Below are 22,197 nucleotides of genomic sequence, written 5' to 3' on the forward strand. Positions count from 1 at the left end.
GAGGCAGAAATGATAATGCGCTTTGTAGCAGAAGCTTTGAACACGATGATTACTCCACGTGATAGATACGGAGAGAGTGTGATTCTGTACTCCCTTCATGTCTGCTTCTTCTTCTGTGGTATCGAAAAGCGAGGATGGGAGTTTACTTTTCTGTCAGTGTTCATTTGCCATACACTGAAGCACTTTTGAAGTGTTTGCGATGTGTCAACAACAAATAAATAAATAAATAAATAAAATCTGAAACAGTACTCTTCTGTTGCTGACTGAACATACCCTAAAAAACCCCCAACTTGAAACTAAAGCTGCAAAAATTGACAAAAAATCTGACAAAATATGAATAAGATACATGAAGCCAAATAAAGTACAGCATGTTTACCAAAGTGTTCTATATTTGTTCTGAATCCCAGCCAAGTAGGGAAAAATATTTAGCAAATGGGCACATTTTGAAATCAAGGTAAGTGCACAGGGTCCAGTGCTGTATACCAGCGAGGTGAAGCAATAATGGGTGTTGATGATTGCCACCATTTCCTAGAAACACAAACCAAAGAAACACCCAGGACCATCACACACACACACATGCAGGGGAACTAAGGTAACCAGGTCTTAGCTTGCCTCAAGGCAAAAAGAAATGCCTTCAAGCCTCATCATTTATATTTTAAACAGGCAACGTGTGTGCTACAAGTAAACTGGCTAAAATATTGTTCATTCCAAAAGAGTGCCTGTTCTTTGGTAAGTGGAGTTAAGCCTTGTAACCTCAAAATGTATTTTCTGTGAATTCTTCGAGATCTATTCCTCAACGACATTTGCCTCAGCAGTAGGCTTTTTAAGTGTCTGATCCTGACGTTCACAGTCACAGCTTTGATGTAAAATATCAGAATTATGTTTAAGTTCCACCAAAACCTCCAGAACGATGTGGGAGTTACAGATGTTCTGTTGAACACGACGCCCTTTCTGCAGTTGAAACGTACCCCTTTTCTTTCCACCGTATACCAACTGAAAGACCCTATGTCTGTTAATGCAGCAACCTTTACAGCATTTTACATACAAATCTCAGAGAGCACATCCCAAAGATTGTACTAAAAACACAAAGATGTAGCACTCCAACATGAGGACTTGTCCCTGGTAGTTTTAAGCATGCAGTCCTCATATTTCTTTTTCTGTATTTCAGAGCGATGCTTCTTTTTCTGGTCAGCAGCCAAACGGTGTAATGTCTCAGGAGGCCAGGCTCTCTCTGGAGACAAGAAAGTGAGACTCAGTAAGATGGAGCTCATGTTATTTCTGAAGAAACTGAGACAGATTTCTCACCATGGAAGCTGCGCTTTGGCCCTATTTGAGTTACGCTGAACCCCAAAATCATAAAGCACTCGCATAAAGTTCATAGCTTCTCATCTTAGTTTTGAAGGAGTCAGCAAGGCACCTTGATCAAGCTGCAAGCCAATTAAAAGCAACAGCCGTGAACTTATGTATATATATTGGCGTGAAAGTTTGTATAATGACCACTTATGCAATTTAAAATCAATATTTAGACTTTAATGGGCTTCTATAACTCTCAAGGTTGCCAAAAGTACATCATGCACTTTACTAGATGCCAGCAATGGGCAAACTGCTGAAATGGGTATTTGAAAGTCACTGCTCTGACAGAAACTAAGGATGTAAAGAAATGTTTGAAAGCTGCTGACATATCTTTTCCACTCTTCCAAAAAACCCATGCAAGACACTCGCAACTCACGCAATAGCTTAGAGGGCAGGGTTTTGAAGGCCCGACTGCCTGTTTCGGTTGCTACCCGCAGGTATTAGGCGGAGTCTCTGCTGGTCATGTCTCTTTAGCCAGACACCCTCTCCCAGTGCAAATGCAGCCTCAAAGATCAGCAAGATTCACAGAACATTTTCCGACTCCCCGACAAGACGACGGAGAAAGCTTTTCCCGAGAAGGGGAATCGACTTGTCGAAACTCGTATTTCAAAAGGAGGCAGCTCTTGCAGTGGGGGCCTAAAGATAACATGTTATAATATCAACTGGCTTGCCAAAATCTCTAAGTGCATTCATGCCACCCTCTCTGCAGAGGTCAAGCGGACGGTGCTTTTAAGAGTTCCTTGATGTGGCTCTCATAATACCAGACCAGATGGACCCAAATAACGCATATCTGCGGGGCGAGCGTGCCTTTGATACTTCCCCCCTCATTTTCCCCCGAAGATACAGTAACTGAGATGCGGTTGCTGGATGTGGTTTTGGTCCCTTCTGTGAAAGAACGTCCTTATTAGAGCTCTTTTCCTGAAGGCACACATCTGCTGTGCTCTGCTTTCAGCTCATAAAAGCACACGTTTCTGTCCATTTCGCTATTTAAGCACCATTAATACCTCTGCGGATTGACCTTCCTAGCTATTCTTTCAGATGTAGGATAGTCTCGTTGAACTCTGCGGTACAGTACTTCATGAGGGAGTGAAAGACTTTCTCTGTCTAATCAGGGCTCTACATTGATGGAGTTCGGTTTTCTTTCATGGTTGAAAAGCACAAATTCAGAATAGGTAAGTCCATTAAAGTTCTACCATTATAGCCCTTCTTTCCTTGTGTGAGTGTTCTTTCTGTGTGTCAGTGTGAGTGTTCGTTTGTGTGTGCGTGCGTGCGAGTGCATGCGTGCATGTGAGTGTGCATGCGTGTGTAGTACCCACTGAAACTTGAGAAGCTGGAGCACAAGTTTGTTAAGGTTGAGGGAAGCTATCCAATACATACACCTGGCCTTAAAATTTTTAACTTCTCATTTCAGAGATACGCATCCATGTCAGTGCGTGTGTGCGTGCGTGTGTATGCATGTGCACATGTTCCATCTCTAAATCTCACCACATGATGACAGTTCATCAGACTGATCGCCACAGTCATCATCCCTGTCGCAGAGCCAACTTGCTGGGATGCAGCGCCCATTCTGACAGGAGAACTGGCTGGGTTGGCACGTCTGAGCTGGAACAGAACCGCAATAATTCAAATCAGAAATCATTTTGGTACCATGACACGGCAGCTCCACACGTGTTGTTTAAATTTAAGTGACCTTGGGCTGTGGAAAGAAAATAACTAATATGTTGAACTATTGTAATAATAATAATTACTATCATCACGATAGTTCAACACATTAAACAAAATTGCCCCTCATTAATGACAGGCTAGCTTCGCATTAGTAAGTAAAAAACCTTTGAGCCAAAAAACGTTTGTCAATAAATATTTTTTCAGGGCTGTCTGAGTGTATGCCTGTACAGCAATCACATCTGGATTATATTTCTTGAACGCATGCAGTTTGGCTCAGCCCGCCACCGGTGTCAGATCGATATTAACAGAGTTGGAAAGCGGAAAGTTTGAGACAGCAGGAGACCCAGGCTGTTTGGAGATCTGTGCCAGTATCCTTCCTTCTGGATTAAGTCCTGTGGCCATCACAACGCATGTTTCACGTCAACATCTGACAAGAAAATGATGCCGAAGCCCTCCTTGACATGAAAAAGCTTTCAAAGTGGAAAGCTGATTCACACTTACGCAAATTACCAAGAGCGTAGAATGGTAGTTTATGGCAGTGCTTAGTGTGTTTGTGAAGTACAGTAATACTATGCAATAAAAGGCACTGCATTGGCATTGCACTGCCTTCTTAAATCACATGTTCAAATCCAAATTAAAGTTTCCAATAATCTAACCATCATAAAAGAAAAACAAAAAACTTTGGCCTGTGAAAAGAGAAGTGAGTAAAAATTGTATCTTCTTAAAAAGTGATGTGAATGGGAATCTTAATGTTTGGTCCCACGGTTCATTGGCAGTATTTCAGTTTGTCCCACTGAGCTCAAAGCTCTAGGCTTGACTGGTCGATGCCAGGTTTTCAGTTCAGCAGGCCAGGCATTGATATTCTGAAGCTCAAATGATCAGCAGGCTCCTCCCCATAGTGTTCTCTATTACATGAAGAATATTTTTTGCATGATTAACAGTCCTAATCTAATGGGTTTGATTCCCTACAAAAGAACATTATGAACCAAACAAGACAAATGATCCAATTCAGAGAACTCCCATTGCATAGCATAGCACATTAGGCATTAATAAACCAAATCTCGGTCTGTGGTTTGAAATTGTTCCCAATTCCTCTGAGAACTTCATAAGAATGATTTTATGCATTCTTGGGGGGGGTACCCAGAAATGACAATTTTAGTGAAAATATTCATAAATATTCATAGAAGATGTAATAATTTCACTAGACAGCAATTGTATGACAGCAAAGACATACCCCTAATATCATTGCTTAGAGACCACACAATGGGCCTCTGAATATGCATCCCCTTAAGAAACTGTACTCATCTGTTTGCTAAACTCCTTTTTTCTTTTCCTTCACAGCAGACTTTGGCAATATTTAAATGCGCGAGACACAGTGGACAAGCTTCAAAGCCGTACCCAAACAGCATCGCGCCGCTTTTCCGAAAAACACACATCTCAGTGCTAAAATGACATTTTATGCCGTGCCTGCACTTCTCTGCAGACTTGAGAATTAAGTCCTGCAGCCGCACCTCTCCATCCCACAGTAGCACTGAAGCCAAAGGGAATTCATAGAGCGCCTCTTTTCACAAAGGGGGGAATTACGCAACGCCGCTGTGCCGGAACTGTCTTGCTGCTGACGTGCCGTATTCTCAGACGGCACCTGGCTCTGAAAATAAGCAGCCCCTTGCTAGCGCGGCTCCGCACAACAGCTAAACTTTGTTTGAGGACGCGAGCCGTTAGCTTTGCTTTTCCCCCACGGGGGGAGCGAATCGCCGGTAGGTTGCCGCAGGACGGGGTGAGCGCGCGGTACCTGAGCAGGTGAGGTTGGACTCGTCCTCGTTGTTTCCGCAGTCGTTGGTCCCGTCGCACAGCCATCTCTTGGGAATGCAGCGATTGTTCTGGCACTTGAACTGATCGGCAGGGCAGCTGCGGTTATCTGGAATGAGCAATCAATCAATCAATCCATCAGTCAACCCATCAACCAATCAATCAACCAGATAATCAACCAAGTATTCAGCAGGCAGTAACTACATAATTCATGCTGTATTTGATAAGCACATGAGATATCATCGAGCATACATGGAGTACATTTCACATGTACACAATACACAAACAGACCTTAAAACATTATTAAAGAGCGTACATTTGAGTATACAGATAGGCACAATCAAAATGTTTGATGTTTGAAATGAAAAGCACAAGTAGAAAGTAGATGTATGGTGATACAGGAAAATTGTCTGTGATGTAGAATATGTGATTGTTTTACAACACAGGCTTGACAAGAGTGGTGTTCCAAACGCAAATAACAGCAAGCACACATATGGAATGTGAAATGTCTTCCTTCAGAGACCCCGGCCGATGGGCTTTGGCATCTGTCATTATTAGCGGTCTGCCAAACCTCACGCCAGTGGCTTCTCCGACAAATGTTTCCGAATATGGCACCCATACATTACATTTGTGAACGTGTTATTGCCTGGAGCTGTCTAGCAGCCATTTTCCCCTTGGTTTAATTTAAAAAGAATCTGTCGAGGCCACTACGGCTCTCCGCTCCCAATGCGGTCGCTTCTCCGAGCTGCTATGAATGCCTGTATTGGCCCCCTAGTGGTGGAACAACAAGTTGCTTTGACGATGGCTGATTAGCTTTGATGCATTCTAATTCGTCGGATTGGTACTGGAGGTCTGCATTGAGCTAGGATGAGTACCGAGCCTGCATAAGCCCAACATCTGGATGGCCTGACCCAAACCAGCCCGACAAGCTCTAGCCAAATTTTAAGCCCGAACTGGATCACTGAGTTGGATAGAGCAGGATCACTGAAAAAAAAAAAAAGCCAACAACAGCACACAGCACAATAGAAAATAATGCTGCTACTGAAGATGCTTGTAATCACGGAACGGGGGTGGGGGTGCACCACCATTTCCATCAGCTGTTAACAACGATTGACAACAATGGCGTAAACCAAAGCTTCTGATTACTGAAGTGTACTATTATGCTTAACTAGCAAATTAAAACAGCTGTATTTCCCCATTCACGCTTATTTGTTTTTAAGCAAATTTTTCCTTCTGTTAAATGGTGATGTTTGTCACTTGCACCTCAGGAGCGACTTCCTCTGTCTTTCAGTACCCCCCCCCCCCAACACTTGAACCATTTCTACAAATCCAGGTTATGGCATTTTTATAGTTTTATGCTGGGGGGCATCGGTTATTGCATGACAAAAACCAAAAAATAAAATAAAATTAATAAATAGAAAATTTCACCGAACACACTGACAACAAACAATTATCTGATACAGCCACAAGCATTCGATGTGTTCAAGTAGCAATGAAATACTACTTTGCTGAGACTATAGCTATTGATTTTGTTTTTTCATTGTTCACCTGCTGTATTTGTGCATCGGCTTGTACATTCCCTGCGCATCATATCTATATGAACGAACAGTATTTCTTTTTTTGGTAAATACAGGTTGGTTTCAGTTATTAGTTGGTACATTTTTAGATTTGTTCCAAAGTGTTCAGCTTTTTTTAAATCTCTGACTGTCATTCATATAAGCACACTAAACACTAGTCAACTGTTTTCTAGCTTGAAATTTAGTTCAAACATACTTATCCACCCCTATATTTATTCTACTGCAAAAACACTAGATGCTAACCAGCTGTGATTTAGTACTACATTAGCAGGAGTAGGGACAAAGCATACAGACCTTGACATAACCTAACTCATTATCATATTAAGTAAATGGATTAAACTCTAGTCTGGGCAGTGGAAGAAGCTAAGTACCCTTATAGAATTAATATGAATGTTCTAATGAACACACTTTGACTTCACACAGATGATGTGTCTTTGCTCTACAATATTCATTTTCACACATTCAAACAGTTATCGACTTTTTTCCAGAATGCATTTTACAAGACCTAAATTGCAAATTGAAGTGTGCACTGAAAGAGAAAACACAGACCAGTCCTGAATGCCATAAAATAATTATTGGTCGAGCCAAGTAAGCTGTGTTGACAACTGTACTTGTATTTTTTTTTTTTTAATATAGTAAATCCTTTTCTATTAGACGATAATACAGCTTCACATTATATTTTCAAACTCTCACATTGCGACAGTTATGGATTTCTAAAGGCTTTCAGGGGGGAGGAATTGCATACGGCATATTTGTGGGTCCTCGTCGCTGCCGTCCATACAGTCGTCGTCCCCGTCACACTTCCAGGACAGCTGGACGCAGCGCTGGTTGCGGCAGCGGAACTCCTCGCTCTTGCAGCGCTGCGGCGCGGTCTCCCCCGGCGCGACTGGGAAAAGGGAAACACGCCGTCGTGGAGGCGGGAAACCACCAATGCTACAGACTTCCAGCTGTTCGAAGCCCAGCTGCGCATTCCCCCCCCCCCCCCTCCACAATGCACTGGAGGTACACATCGTGCAATTTGTTTTGCTTTAGGGTTCAGTTGTCACATTGTGACTTGGATAATCATATTTGATCTCCTACGGTCTTTTTTTCTTTCTCTCAAGAGAGAATGAGAGGAAAAGAGGGAGAGAGCGAGAGAGAGAGGGAGATAGAATGAGAGAGAGAAAGGAAGATATAGAAAGAAAAAAGAAAGATATAGATTTCCTCGTGATCCTGTTTGCACAGTACAGATTTTTCTTTCTCGGAAAAGCCATAGAGAGAGAGGGAAGCTTACCAGAGCAGGTGACGTTATTCATCTCCAGACGCTGGTTGTCGGCACAAGCGCACACCCGCCCCCCGGGGATGGCGAGGCACAGCGTGCTGCAACCTCCGTAATTCACACGGCATGCATTGTCACCTGCAGATCACACATGAACGATGAGCACATAATGCACAACCATGCACAATCCTGTTCCAGGTCCGTGTGCTAGTTCATGTATTGGCTTAGCGCCAACTCATTCCCAGAAAACTTGAGACAGCCTGTATTACAGATGCACACCCATCTATGTAGATAATATCTACAGGCGAAAGACAGGACTACACTGTGCACTGCACAAATGAAACAACAGGGTCCCGGCCTAAATTCAAACCAAACACTTCCTGTGGCTGTGTTGTGCATGCACTTGCCCTTGAGAAATACTGTTAGTTCCCTTCAAGTGGAATTTTAGCAGAGTATGATAAATGAACGGAATCAAACAATTCATGAGGCTTTCCATATGAAAAGGAATACCATTTCCCTCCATCTTTATAGAAAAGCAATTTTCTGTTCTGTAAGGGAGTGACACTGACGAGTAATATCACAAATAAATGCATGCATTAACAGTGAATTATGGGGGAACATCGTTTAGGAGGCACGGTTGACATTTTTATCCTTTCAGCTGAATCATCTGTCTTACGGTCAGAGGCAAGAAAGAAAGAAAAAGCTTTTTTTCCCCTTTTTTTGTGGAGAAACTGTCACTTATTAAGTTGAAGTATGGGGACAATTGCAAGGCTTCGGAGCCCGAGAAGTCCAAATGTGGCGCCTGAGCCAATGAGATAAAGGCTTCTATTCTGTGAGAGCCAATCAGTAATACTCAAAGGAGGAGAGATCCAATTAATCTTCTGGGTGACATGAGCTTTGGAGAGATGGCTGGCTTAACTTCTCATGACATGCTCAGAATTCGGATCGAAATCCAGTTGGCTTTTCCTCACTGCTTGCTCACTCTGCCATGTACTTTTCAGCTGCAGGGATATAATGCATTTTCTAGTGGAGCTTTAGCCATGCACCGTTCGCCTGCCATTAACCCATTGATCACCTTTTGCACTGTACATACTGTACTGACATAAAACTAAATGTAAAACTACACTGAGAATATCTACTATAAAGAAACAGTGGTCTTTGTGAGTTGAACTAATAGTTACTGCCTACTTTGTTTTTTTGGCAATAGCACATTTAAGTACTCTGTAAAGGATTTTTACAATCACACACACACACACACACACACACAATGCCCTGAAAAGGGGGGTACTTATAAAAATTGCTGTAATGTCTACATGGTGAAACAAAAATGTATAAAATACCATTTAATAAAAGCTGAAAATCTGCACTTTAACCACATGCGATCAATAGTGTGATTACACATCTAAAATTGTGGAGCACGAATCAAGAAGTATGTTTTAGTCCCAAAAATTACAACAAAGTGTAAACATTTTTATTTAAATTTCTACCTACAATAATACAAAAAGATAAGTTTTACTTTATTATAATTATTATTATTATTATTTATTTTACTTATTTATTTATTTAATTATAATTATTTACTTAATAATCTTAAACACAACTTTCCTCAAAATAGCCTCCTTTGGCTTTAATTACAATTAAACTAATGCTTTTGAGAAGTAGGAGTTTAAGGTGTGGGAGGGGGTTGGAGGGGTAGTTAAATTGACTGAAATCTGTAAAAAAAATAAAAATAAAAAAATTCAATAAATGCACATATATTAACTGAATTGTTCTCTACCTAAAGTTTATTTATTTATTTATTTATTTATTTATTTATTTATGGAGCACAAGTCATCATGAGGCTACATTGCAGACCTGCCAATCTTAAAAAAAATAGGAAAATATTTTGAGTACCACAATAGTCAGTGTAACGCTTAGTTCACATGCTTTCACACAAGCTTTTCTTCATAATTCTAGTTTTGACTGTTGAAGTGATCAGGCAAAATTGTAGAACTTGACCTGACTCTAAAATATCACTTGCACTGCACTGGGCTATATTATGATACACCTGCAAGTCAAAAGTTTGAGTACGCCTGCTTAAAACACATTTTTCATGATTAACATTTCATTATATGATATGTGTGCTTATCAAAACTGATAACCATCAGTTAAGTGAATTGCATTCAATTATTTAATAAAAATGGAAATAATTTATTTTGTATATTGTAACATATGTTTTTATTTTCAAGTATTTACAGAAACTCATATTGTAATGTAAAAAAAAAAAAACTTATGTTGCTGTCAATTATGAATAAAACCAAGTTTCTGTTCATGATTTCCATTTTTATTTAATAATTAAATAATTGAATCAGCTTATATAGGCACACATCATATAGGCCTAATGGGGAAAAAAAAAAAGTATTCAATTGAAAAATGATCTAGGAATGTAGGCCTTAGTAACTAGAGGTTTAGCTAAATTATTACCTGAAGCTCCCTGGTGGCTAATGTCAAAATCATAATTGCACAATGTGCAAAACGGACATTTTGAGGGGCGGAGGCACAGCCATTGCTCCTGATATTTTGCGAGGAACTTCTGGGGGGCATGGACTCACTTCATTTTAGTAGGTCTGCTGCTCTCTCTCTCTCCCCGTTAGTATCCTCATCATCTGACGTCATGATTATTTTCTAACTGCAAGGCTGGTCGGGTGACTGGCTGCAATAATGGGAATTATTTGCTACGTTAGCAGTCTATAGTCAAACACCTTTGCAATGGTCACTTTGCTCAAACAGAGCGTGCGTGATTCAAAGTTTGAACAGGGAGTCTCCGTAGCGTTTGAGTTACAGCAGCTAAATTACTCCATCAGTTATTCGCACGCCACCTAACGAGGCTAAATCGTATGTGAGCTACTACTACGGCTAACTATATACACAAATTTATCTCATTAGGATATACCCCCTGAAATGCATCATCTCGTAAAGTTACCGAATATGTTTTAACGTTTTATATGTTAACATTACGGTCACATTTTTGTGCTTGATTATTACTCCCCACTTCCCATTTTACCTCAGCAATGCAGCGTTACGCCTCAGTGGATAATAAAGTACCGCTGTGTACCAGTGGATGTTGAGTGGGTCGGGGAGGGGTTACAGAACCACAAGCACAAGGTCGTAGCATCTGGTTCAATCCGAGGGATGTAGTTTAAATACCGAATAAATGTACGGTATTGTTTTGTATTAATTGATCGTTTTCCGTAATTAAATTACAATAATATATATATATTTTTTTTTTGCGTAGTTTCAGCTGGCATTTCGTAACTGCGTATTTTGGTACACAAAATGCGTGCAGGTTGGCAGGTCTGACATTGGAAAATGAAAAGATTGTGTCAAGATGGAAAAACTGCAAAAATCCCAGAGATAAACAATTTAAGGACTAGGAGAGCTTGATTGTAAGATGCTCAACATAAATAAATGTAAAAAAAGACACACATCCTTACTCCTCTCCTTCTGTTGCTACTCTGCATGGCCTTTTATCACACGATGACCTCCCACTGTGTTGGAACAGGTGCCCCTGCATGTCTGTGTCTGTAACCCTCACGTCCCCTGCTCCTACATCTGGGGCAGTGGTAACTAACCCTGTTCCTGGAGATCTACCATCCTGTTGGTTTTCATCTCAACTTTAATTTGGCACACCTGATTCTACTAATGAGTAGCTCAGCAAGATCTCTAGCTGTTGAATAAGGTGTGCTCTGTTGGGGTTGGACTGAAAACCAACAGGAAGGTAGATTTCCAGGAACAGGGTTGGTCACCATTGATCTAGAGAGTATAAACCAGGGGAAATACAGGGTGCGATGGAGAGGAGTTGTCAATGGCCTATGCTCTCACAGGAGCGATGGGCCCAAGTATGTAATAGTTATAGTTCATGGCATTTTTCAGTAGTTTTCATTTCTATTTCGTTTGTAATTTCGGTTTTCAGGGGTTTAAAGTTTTAGTTTAATTTTTATTTCCCAAAAATTACTAGTTAGTCTGTGTTATGGTAGGAATTTGCGGCAGCCTGGGCCTTTATGTTTGGAGTTTGCATGTTCTCACCATGTCCACATGGGTTTCCTCTGGGTACTTTGATTTCCACCCACAGTCCAAAGCTATGCAGGTAGGCTAATTGGAGACTCTAAATTGCCCATAGGTATGAGCGTGTGAGTGAATAGCGTGTGCGCCCTGAGTCAGATTGGCGACCTGTCCAGGGTGTATATTCCTGCCTCTCGCCTAATGTGCGCCGGGATAGTATCCAGAACCCCCTGCGACCCTGACCAGGATAAGCGGGTATAAATAATAACGGATGGGCAGGAATTTGTCAATGGTATGATTTAAGACTTTCATAATGCATGTTAAATGAATAAAAACATAAAAACATACATAGCATAGTTTTGGAAGTGCACATTATAGTTTCAATTTAGCTTCTGTGCTTTTGCAAACCGTCATTTTTATTTTATTTCAGTTAGCGAGAATGTTTTTTCCTGCGTAGTTTTTGCTTTCATGCTCCTTTTCATTAACGACAGTAACCTTTGTATAAACTAGCATGGCTGCAAGTTCCTTTGTTTGTTCCCCAGAACTAGGCCATGGCAATATTCCTGAACAAATTACATCTGAAGACAACTCCAAACGACCAGCACTGCTGTAGGAGCAGGGGCTGCTGCATGGCTCGTCCTGTTAAGCCAGTGGTGCAGTGCGTGGATGGGCCCCACATCCTGAATCCCAACCATACCAGCGCTGACTGTGGACACAATCCCACAGGATGGCACACGATTGGCTCTTGCTCAGTCGGCCCGTATTGCAGCGTCACCGTGCGCAAGCACCACCTGCTGGTCGACGGGGTGTCTGCATGTTCATCTGGTGAGCCGCACGTGAAGCGTCTTTTCCGGAGTCCAGGCTCTGGCAGCCCAACTCATTTACCATGGCGTGATAAGAAACCGCAGCTGACACATGCTAAGAAGAGAGCACATACTTGTGTGCCCTCTCCGGAATCAATAGTGGAGGTTGCAGTGATAAGCATTGATTAGGCACACATTTGGGCATTCCAATTTGGGGAGAGATTGCGGGAAAATATAAAACCTGAACGGAAACATTTTAAGAAACCAATGCTGTTAGAACAGCAATACATGCTGCTTGAACGAGAGCACCCAAATGCTCGCTTAGCAACTGAGTGACGGCTAACTGACAGGTGTTGGCATTCTATTTCTAGTGGTCATGTTCCACCTTCCACCTACATGTTCCACCCACCTTGTCGGTTTGGCTCTCTATGTCTGCGTCATAATAGGCGGGAGCAGATAATGAAATTTTCAATTTTGATCCAGCAAGCCCCATACATCCTGGATCGCGCAGATGGTAAGCATGTGGACACGATGGTATGACTGGCCTCAATACTCCCAGCTAAAAGTATGGAGTCAACCAACACAACACAGGAGACATACCAAAAGGATGAGCTGAGTTTTATTATTTCACTTGCTTGATATAGCTTGATATATCTTTTTAAAATCCTGTCACAATCTCTGCCTTTTCGACTTCCTCCAACAGAAATCTATGCCTACACGAAGCCTCATCCTATTTTGTGTTGGTGGTTTGACAATTATAGCACTGCATTTTACAAGTCTGGCTAGTCATCCGGATCAGCTCCTACGCTCGCTGTGCAGTGTGTTGCCTGTTGATGACTCAACGTTGAGTGTCGCACTGTTTAACCCCAATCACGGTATGAGCGATGAAAAGCATGATAAGTTTGATAAACAAAATAAGTACGGCAGTGCTGGCAGTGGGGTGAGATTAGCAACAGCGGTCAGGGTGCCTTTGTGTGCTGACCTATAATTGGATGCTTCAAACTTATAAACCTGGTCTCTTTCAGACCAATTAGATTTACCTCACAGGGGTGGAACTAAAGGGTTATAACAGGGAAAGTTATCCTGGGCACTAGCAGGTCCGGGTGCCCCTAGAGGTCTGTGTATGTATGCGTGCATGCACACACATCATACATTTTTTCCCTTCACAAATAATTTCTAGATCCGTCTCTGCCACTGCTTGCAGGTCTTAAATATGTTGAGTGCTACTAAGCTATAACAATCAGCAGTGAATCTGTTCCACCAGAGGATGCTACATTGAGAGATGAAAAAAAAATAAAAGAAAAATCTTCAAAACAACAGATGTAATTTGAATGTCTATCTAGTCATATGCATAAATATTTAAGCGAAACGCATTTGTTAACTTCCACAAATACAATAACAGTCCTGATTGGGATCGTGTGGCCTCGAATCTGGGCCATAATTACACATCAAAAGGAAATTAATTTAGAAATATTCCCAATTGGTGTACGCACTGAACTATTATAAAACATAAAATCTGAATATCAAACCCCTTTGGATTTCAGGACTATTAACTGTAATGGCAATTAAACTGCTCCTTGATAAATCGAGATATTTCCCAATCCCTCCCTTTCCACAAAGTTCACATTGTAGACCGAAAGACAGCAAGGCAAATAACCTGCTAGGACCTTATATCTTAAGGTTAAAATTTGCATTGGAGTGCATTCCCTTGGTAGAAAGCATTGTGGACCTAACTGACATTTTAATTAAAGTTCAAAGCGCCCCCCCTCCTTCCCTGCATGCACGGTTGCTTTAAAGTCAAGCAGCTGGTTGGTATTTGGGTTCAAAGAGAAAAGTGAAACAGGACTTCCTCGCGATTTAGCGAGAGAGCGCGCTCACCTTGCTGCCCCCGCGCGTCATACACTCGCAGCCCAAAGAGAGGCGGCTTCTCGCTCCTCATCAGAGTGACGTTGCCCGTAGACAGGTCCAGTTGGAAAACGGATGCGTTCATGTAATCAGTCCAGAAGATGCGGTTTTGGTAATAGGCTATACCAAATGGGTGGTTTAATTCTTTGCCGTTGTACACCACCTAAACAAGAAACAAAACCCAAGTGACTTGACAAGAGAAGTAACATTTTTTGTTTGTGTGTGAGTGTCATCAAAACATCACAGAAAACTATTTAAACTAGCAAAATACAAATCAAATGAATTTTCATTTTACAAATTACAAATCATTACAAAAGATGCCATAAATTTGTGTTTCTATTTCAGAGACAGAACAGCAGTAGATGGAGGTGACTAAAGTGTGACATTTTACCTGAAATACCTCAAGTACAGGGGACATATTCCTTTTAAAACTAATTTCTTTTTTTTCCTCTTTCATTTAAAACAACAGAGCCTTCTTTTATTAAAGTGTTTTCTGGAGTTGCTAATGCAGTTCATCTATTCACCGTCACTGAATATGTATTTGTTGGTTATTACAGTTAGTAATTCACTCTTACAGGTGGAGCACGAAAAATGTGAGACAAAAAAAAAGCTGTTCAGCTATTTTCATAATTGTCCATTCTGTGGAGAAAATGGGCAAAAACATGTACCATTTTGAAAGGGCCCACGTTTGGGTCACAAAGCAAAAGTAATTTCACTTTATACAATGGACATGGTCAACAATATGAAAACAATTACCCGCCGTTCTGTAAAGAAGCTTTGTCCACCCAAACGTGTGAAACGTGTGCCTCTTTTGCCTTTTTTGATAGTTCTGTTTACTCACCATTCTGTTAGTGCCGTTCAGAAAGACCTTCTCAATGTGATCGTAGTAGGCATCGCACCAGTACATGGTGTTGGTCCGATGGTCCAGCGCCAGTCCGTTGGGCCAGAGCATGCTGGAGGTGACAAAAATCTGCCGGTTGGACCCGTCCATCCAGGCCCTCTCTATTCTGCCGATGCTGTCATTCACCTCGTCCTCCTCCCAGTCGGTCCAGTACATCCAGCTATGGTCCATGAAAAATATGACGGAACCAGTAATCAGCACAAACTGCATAACATTACATTACAGGCATTTAGCAGACGCTTTGATCCAGAGCGACTTACACAACTTCTACATAGCATGTACATTGCATCCATTTATACAGATGGGTATATACTGAAGCAATGCATGCTAAGTACCGTGCTCAAGGGTACAACGGCAGTGTCCTACCAAGGAATAGAACTTGTGACCTTTAAGTTACAAGAACAATTCCTTATTGGAATTGGCCTTGTAACTTAAAGACCCAATTCCAAGGCTTGGCTCATTCATCCATTCTGCTACCTTTAAGGAACAGAAAAGTAAAAAAAAAAAATTAAATTAAATAAAAAAACTATGGAAGGGAGGGAGGCAGGTTTTGACTCACATCTGGAATTCCTCTAGAGTCACCACAAGGGTTAAAGTAATTACTTGACTCAATATTCAGTGAGCTAATTAAGGCCAGATGATGAATGTGTAATAGGGTCCTCCCTGGCTCTGGATGTGTGTGTCAACCATTCTAATTTAATGTGGCTAAAGTGTTTTTAGACACCCAGCGCCTGCGGGACCCTTGTGATCTATAAAGAAATCAGCTACCCGACAAGATAAGACCTTCTATTAAATGCAAATATTGTTCCAGTTCCTAACTGCAATTAATAATCTGATACCACTGCCATTATTTATTTATTCATGTTTGGGGCTGAATTTAGCATCAGAATTTTTCCCAGTACAATTCTCAATGAGACTGGTGTTTAAAGACTGAGTGGTCCAATGTGTTAAGTGCTCCTGCATTCACCCCCTTTGCATGGTGGGATTTGAAGTCTACGTTCCATCAAAAAGGCAACAGCATGCTATCCGTGTCATCAACGAACAAGGCGGGCAGCATGTTCAGAGCGCGAGACGGAGCAGGTCAGCTGGGAATCCAGCCCTCCGTCTCGGCGTGTCTTTAGTGACCCCGTGATTAATGCAACGCACACGGGGGATCGCTTTGACTGGCGTCCCCACCGCTCAAGACTGACTTCCAGACAGCGCGAATGAAAGGGAAAAAAATGATGAAAACGATAAGTCCTAAGTAGTAATATCATACCTTATCATGTTAACACAGACGGGAATTGACAGCCTGTGATGGACAGATGTGAGGGGGATGACAGGAAAGGAAAAAAAGGGACATGCAGGTGCATTTTTTTTGCCAGCGTGATCCACCCCTCAGGGGACATATCACCTGTAACCATCTTCAGTTTTCAGATGGATGGGTACGATATTCCTCATCTTAAACCGCTCCAAACCCATCCATCCCTGCCCACTGGCAATGCTCCCACCCAACACAGACGCCCTCATCTAACACCAGCACACAACATCAACACCACTAGCCAACACCATCACCCCCACCAAAAACCATCACCCTACACCGAAACCCCAATCAAAAACCACCACTCAACACAAACACCCCCACCCAAAACCACCACCCAGCACCAGCACCCCTACCTAACCCCTCCCCCAACCCCCCAAACATTACCACACTAGCACCTGTACAAGCCAACTAATTCAGATGCACGAGCCAAACCAAACAGCTTATTTTATTACAGCGATGAGATCATAACATATTCTAGACAATGGGGAGTCTTTCCCCCTTTCCATGTAAGTAATAGTCTTTTGAACGGAAAGGGCAGAGCACATTTAAAGATGTGGCCATGTTTGGCCTCTCTCTGTTGCAGCATATGCAGGGCTCAGGGGGCCAGTGGGCTCCAACCCTGCCACCTTTTAACGAACCAACATCATGTGCGTGCAGCCCCATAAATTACAATACCCAGGTCTATAAACCCAGCTGCCTGACATTTGAACAAGGCATGTTTGCATGGGAAAGAGTCAGCTGCGTGCCAAAACGAATGACTTCAGCACAGGGCATGAGGTGAGGGGTAAGGACCCTTGGACTTCCAATGATGGTTGTAGTTTTAGCCCCGTTCTAAATCCTACAAATAGAATTGTACCCATTAAAAAAAAAGTATTTTGTCCTGACCATGGTACAGGTCACTGTCCATTTCAAAGTTAATAAAATATTTATGCCAGCACTGGGTTGTAAAAGGGCTTAATGCATCCAGGATAACCGTGTGCAGGTGCCATGGGATGTTGCATTGTGCTTCTCTCCCAGCTAACTGTAGGTAAAGTGAAAGTACAACACTCATTTATTCATTCTCTATTGTTGTGTTTCGCGTTTCAGTTTGGCAGAGCGCTGCCTTCGCACACTTTAAGCACTTTCAAGCGCACATCCACACAAACACTGACTGAATGAGCACCGTTTGCTGGCTTGTCAAACCTGCTGGATTACAGCCGGATACAACCAGATGCCAATATTTCACATCAACTGTCGGAAAGGTATCGAGAGCTGCAATTTGATGGGAGTTTCACAAATGTTTTCAGCTTGCTCTGACACCCATCTTGTGTGTATTCAACTTCCGTGTGTATTCCTCTTCTTCTTGTCATATGAAGGGAGCTGAGAAGTGCATGTGATTTCATCACTTTGTCAAACCTGAAAAGCTCTCCTGGGAATAATATGATAATTTGTGAGACATAAAAAACACAGAGAATATAAATTCTTGAAATAAGGTGAACTCATAGCTGACAGAATGTTCACCTGGATGATAAAACAAGTTTGCGGATGCAGTTCGTCCATCGCCAGGGACTAACTGTTTGAATTATATATGATCGGGCTTGGTTTTATTGGTCTGTCTTCTCACTGTTCAGACATACACATTCCTTTAATAGATGCCTTACTGCCCACGTGTGTGCACGCGTGCGTGTGTACGTGTGAAGTGTCCACTAGAACTTGAGGTTCAGGTTCAGGGAAACTATCAAAAACATAAACCTGGCCTTAAACATATAAGCTTCTTATGTCAGAGTTGCACACCACATGTTACTGCTACTGTAGCAGTTCACCGCATTATCGTCTCCACATATCCCCCAAGCTTTTTTTAATTTTTTAATACTGACACAAAATAATACTTCAACCATTTTGCCCTCTCAGATATGAAAGCAAATGAGAAAGTGTTTTGTAAGCATGGCCCACACGGACGGACAAACACGCACACACACACACACACAAACTATTTTTCTTCACAACCACATTCTGCTCGAATTTCACACTGAAGGAAACATAGAAGTCAAGTTAACATGGGATTCTGTGTTTTTTACACAGAAGAACCAAAACACAGGGAAAATAAACACAGATATTGGTCTGACATTTGTGCTGTTTATTGTAGGATTCAAAGAGAAAGAGCTTAATTTGACTGTATGAGTTTAAGTTTGCTGGTCTTGTTTTTCCCTCTTTGTTGTGTAGGCTACATTTCAGCCATCCAATTTTAATTAAGTTATTTCCACTTAATTAGGAATAATAAGTTGTGCCTGTGATGAGCAGACACACACATTATAGGGAGGGGGGTTGCATTGTTGATTGGGTTTATGTGAAGCCTGTGCTCTCCTTGTTATGTACTTAGTTTTGCTGTAATATTGATTTTAAAAAATGTATTCACATAATTGTGTTTTTTGTAATATCATAAGGCGGTAGAATTGGAATAGTTAGGACAATGACTGCATTGCTGTTAGGAATACAGTAGTGTCATAGGTTTAGCTCTAAGAAGCGCTGGTGGAGGCACAGTGAGTGTGGGAAATGTATTCCAAAAAATGTACCTAGTCTGCCCACCCACTTTGTCACAAGCTTGCCCAAAAATGTATTTCTGCCAATGCCACTGCAGCTTGTGCAACATGAGTGAATAAAACAGAAATTGCTCCTAGGGTTTTCTATTATTAGCCTCTGTGGCATTAATTTGTTTCAATCAGGAGCCAATACATTATTTGTAGTTTATTGGATCCCTGTTCTGTTACAAGTGTTATAATAAGATTGTGTACGACAAACATTTATTGTGTTGTAACTGAGTTGGCATATTATGGCAGAAAGTTATTTTTATCAGAAGACAAGTGAATTAGTGTAAAACACGGATTTCGGAAAGTGCTGCGTTACAAAGATTCAGCCTTGCATGGACTAGCACAACATCTGAAACATCAAATGAAAGATAATAATGAACTTAAAGTGCAGAGGAATGGTAAACAAGAGAGCATTGCTGGATATCTAGGTCAAACCTGCAGTACCTTTATGAAGGGGGCTGCATGATCTTGATACACTGAATGGTCAAACCTATGTGGACACCTGACATCCAACATCTCATCCAGAATTATGAGCATTAATATGGAGTTGGCCCACCCTCTGCTGCTATAACAACCTCCACCCTTCTGGGAAGGCTTTATACTAGATGTTGGAGCATTGCTGCAGGGATTTGCTTCTATTCAGCCAAATGAGCATTAGTAAGGTCAGGCACTGATTAGGCAATTATGTCTGGCTCACAGTTGGTTTTCCAGTTGATACCAAAGATCTTGGATGGGGTTGAGAAAAAGCTCTTTGCAGGCCAGTCATGTTCTTCCACATCGTTCTTGACAAAACCATTTCTATGTGGACCTTGCTGTATGCCCGGAGGCATTGTCATGATGAAGCAGGAAAGGGCTTCTCCTTACTCTTCGGGAAGCACAGAATTGTCTAGCATGTGATTGTATTCTGTAGCATTAATATTTGCCTTTACTGGAACTAAGGGGGCAAGCCCAAATCATGAAATACAGCCCCAGAGCAAGGGATACCAAGATACTTTTGGTCATATAACGTATGTGGGCACTGATTCATGTGAATGTATTTGCAATCAAGCCTTGTTTTCAAAGCATATCAATGACTGTTAAAACCACACCCCTGGATACAGAGAAAAGTCTATTACCCTTTCAAAACAGGAGACTGGTTCCAGAGTCAGTAATCCCATAGTACCCTTGATCCATTGTCTTCATAAACAAAGGCCTCAGCCTAATCGAAATGAAAATCATTTTTATACTGGAACCAAGAGAGACTTCCTTAATTTCCCATTTAAATTTTTTTCTTTATATTCTTTCCAATGGAGGTTTCCTTTGACTGATATTTTTCCTCCTCTTCTTTTTTAATTCCTTTATCATGCCACATTTAGTCCCATCGCATGGAGGGATGTCTTGTGACAATATATTACACCCAAACAGGGGGCGCACAGATGAGGGATTTGCATGGTATCTCAGTATGCTCGGATCAAGAGTCGGTGGATTCGCACATTCTCCTTCGCAGCCATTGAGAGTGATAATGAGACAGGCTCTTGGCCATCAGATGCATCTCATTGTTGCCAACACCAATTTAGCTTTCAGAGGCACGCAACCCCCAACCCACACACACTTTCCATTGCATTTAAGCTCCCGGAAGGCTTTGTACAGGGCAGACAAACTTTTCTTTGCGCGCTGTAATGGGATCATGGCTAAGCCATGAGGTTAGTTTCTGGTAAGAGTACAGAGTGAACCATGGCAGTAAATCAATGCATTACAAAAACTTGGCTTTACTTTAAATCCTACTTATGAATTCTCCCCTGGATGGATTGAATGAATAAATTGGCAGAATTTCCTCTTTTGTCTTTGGTTGCACACATGTGTATGTATGTTCTGTGTGTAGGTGTGTGTGTGTGTGTGTGTGAGAGAGAGAGAGAGAGGGCGGGCCTCATTCACAAAATTTTTCTTAAATGATTCTTACTTTTGTTCTTAAAAATGGTCCCATGAAAGAACAATGAGATTCATGACACAGTGCACTGCAGACCTTTGTTTTTGTGCATGTTCTAGGTGTACAAGATGATGAATGCTGTTCGTAAATCGTATGCACAATCCTGTTCATGTGATTTGCATAAGGAATCAGCCATGAACAAATATAGATAAGAAAAAAATCCTGAATGCAGAAATGTTCTTGGAAACAGTCTTACATGCAGTTTACAATCAAAAGTGATTGTACACATGTTATGAATGAGGCTCAATATGCGTAGTGGCACATGTTTATTTGTGGTATGACAGATAAGGTTTGCATACACATACTACATGCTTCAATCCTTCCATGTTTCCTGTCTGCTTCATAGTCGTTTTTAACTCATTAAAACCCCTTTGTTTGGTTCAATAAGAAAATAAAACCAGCAGTGTCTGGACAAGCCAAGCATTCATAAAAGTGTTTTTCACTTGGTGACACCAACTTAATGGTCTTATAGTTGGTCTCACTTGATTAACCACTTGCCCTGAGGTTAATTTTCCAACACCCATTTATAATTGCTGTGTTTCTGTGTGTGTTATGTAAGTGCTCATAATAGCAGCCTTATGAACTCCTGAGGAGACAGATCCAACATATTTTCCACTAAGAGATAAAAAGATGGATGAGGAATGAACAGTGCAAGACTGCATGGATGAGAAGGATCTCCAACTGACGTGGTAGGAATCCATATTTTGAGACAAGATATTCTCAAGCAGTTTCTGAAGTGCCCATCGTGGAATGCCATGTTTTTATAATGTGACAGATTGGTGGACTGTGCCAGACACAGCTTTCTCAAGGACAGGTCCGGAAGCTTCTTTAACCAACATGAGGGCAGTTTCTGGGGAGTCATTTTGAAATCACCAAGACTGGAAACCAGTGCCAGGTAGAAGGACGCCTAGTAGGGGCATAACTGACTGAGCCTTGTTATGAGTCACTTTAGTAGAGTAGGATGCTAAGCCGACGGATGTGTGTTGGTGGTAGCGGTAGAGTAACAATAGTTGAGAAGGTTGTGAAGAATTTACAAGGGTTATCAGAAT

At 41.5% G+C, this 22,197-nt stretch overlaps 1 protein-coding gene across 5 annotated transcripts in view; it reads right to left on the bottom strand.

Annotated features, from left to right (window-relative positions):
• LOC135250411 (low-density lipoprotein receptor-related protein 1B-like) overlaps nucleotides 1–22,197 on the bottom strand; it is a 398,366-nt gene that overhangs the window by 198,420 nt on the left and 177,749 nt on the right. For all 5 annotated transcript variants that reach the window (XR_010328923.1, XM_064326657.1, XM_064326656.1 and 2 more), the window contains 6 exons: nucleotides 15,253–15,472; nucleotides 14,385–14,574; nucleotides 7,678–7,800; nucleotides 7,150–7,290; nucleotides 4,811–4,936; nucleotides 2,839–2,955 (listed from right to left, as the gene is read on the bottom strand). Coding sequence is in view for 4 of the 5 variants with exons in the window: in XM_064326657.1 (XP_064182727.1) it covers nucleotides 2,839–2,955; nucleotides 4,811–4,936; nucleotides 7,150–7,290; nucleotides 7,678–7,800; nucleotides 14,385–14,574; nucleotides 15,253–15,472 (917 nt within the window). In the remaining variant the exon portion in view is untranslated. The remainder of the gene's footprint in view (nucleotides 1–2,838; nucleotides 2,956–4,810; nucleotides 4,937–7,149; nucleotides 7,291–7,677; nucleotides 7,801–14,384; nucleotides 14,575–15,252; nucleotides 15,473–22,197) is intronic.

Source organism: Anguilla rostrata, chromosome 3, assembly GCF_018555375.3.
Source record: "Anguilla rostrata isolate EN2019 chromosome 3, ASM1855537v3, whole genome shotgun sequence".
NCBI lineage: Eukaryota > Metazoa > Chordata > Actinopteri > Anguilliformes > Anguillidae > Anguilla > Anguilla rostrata.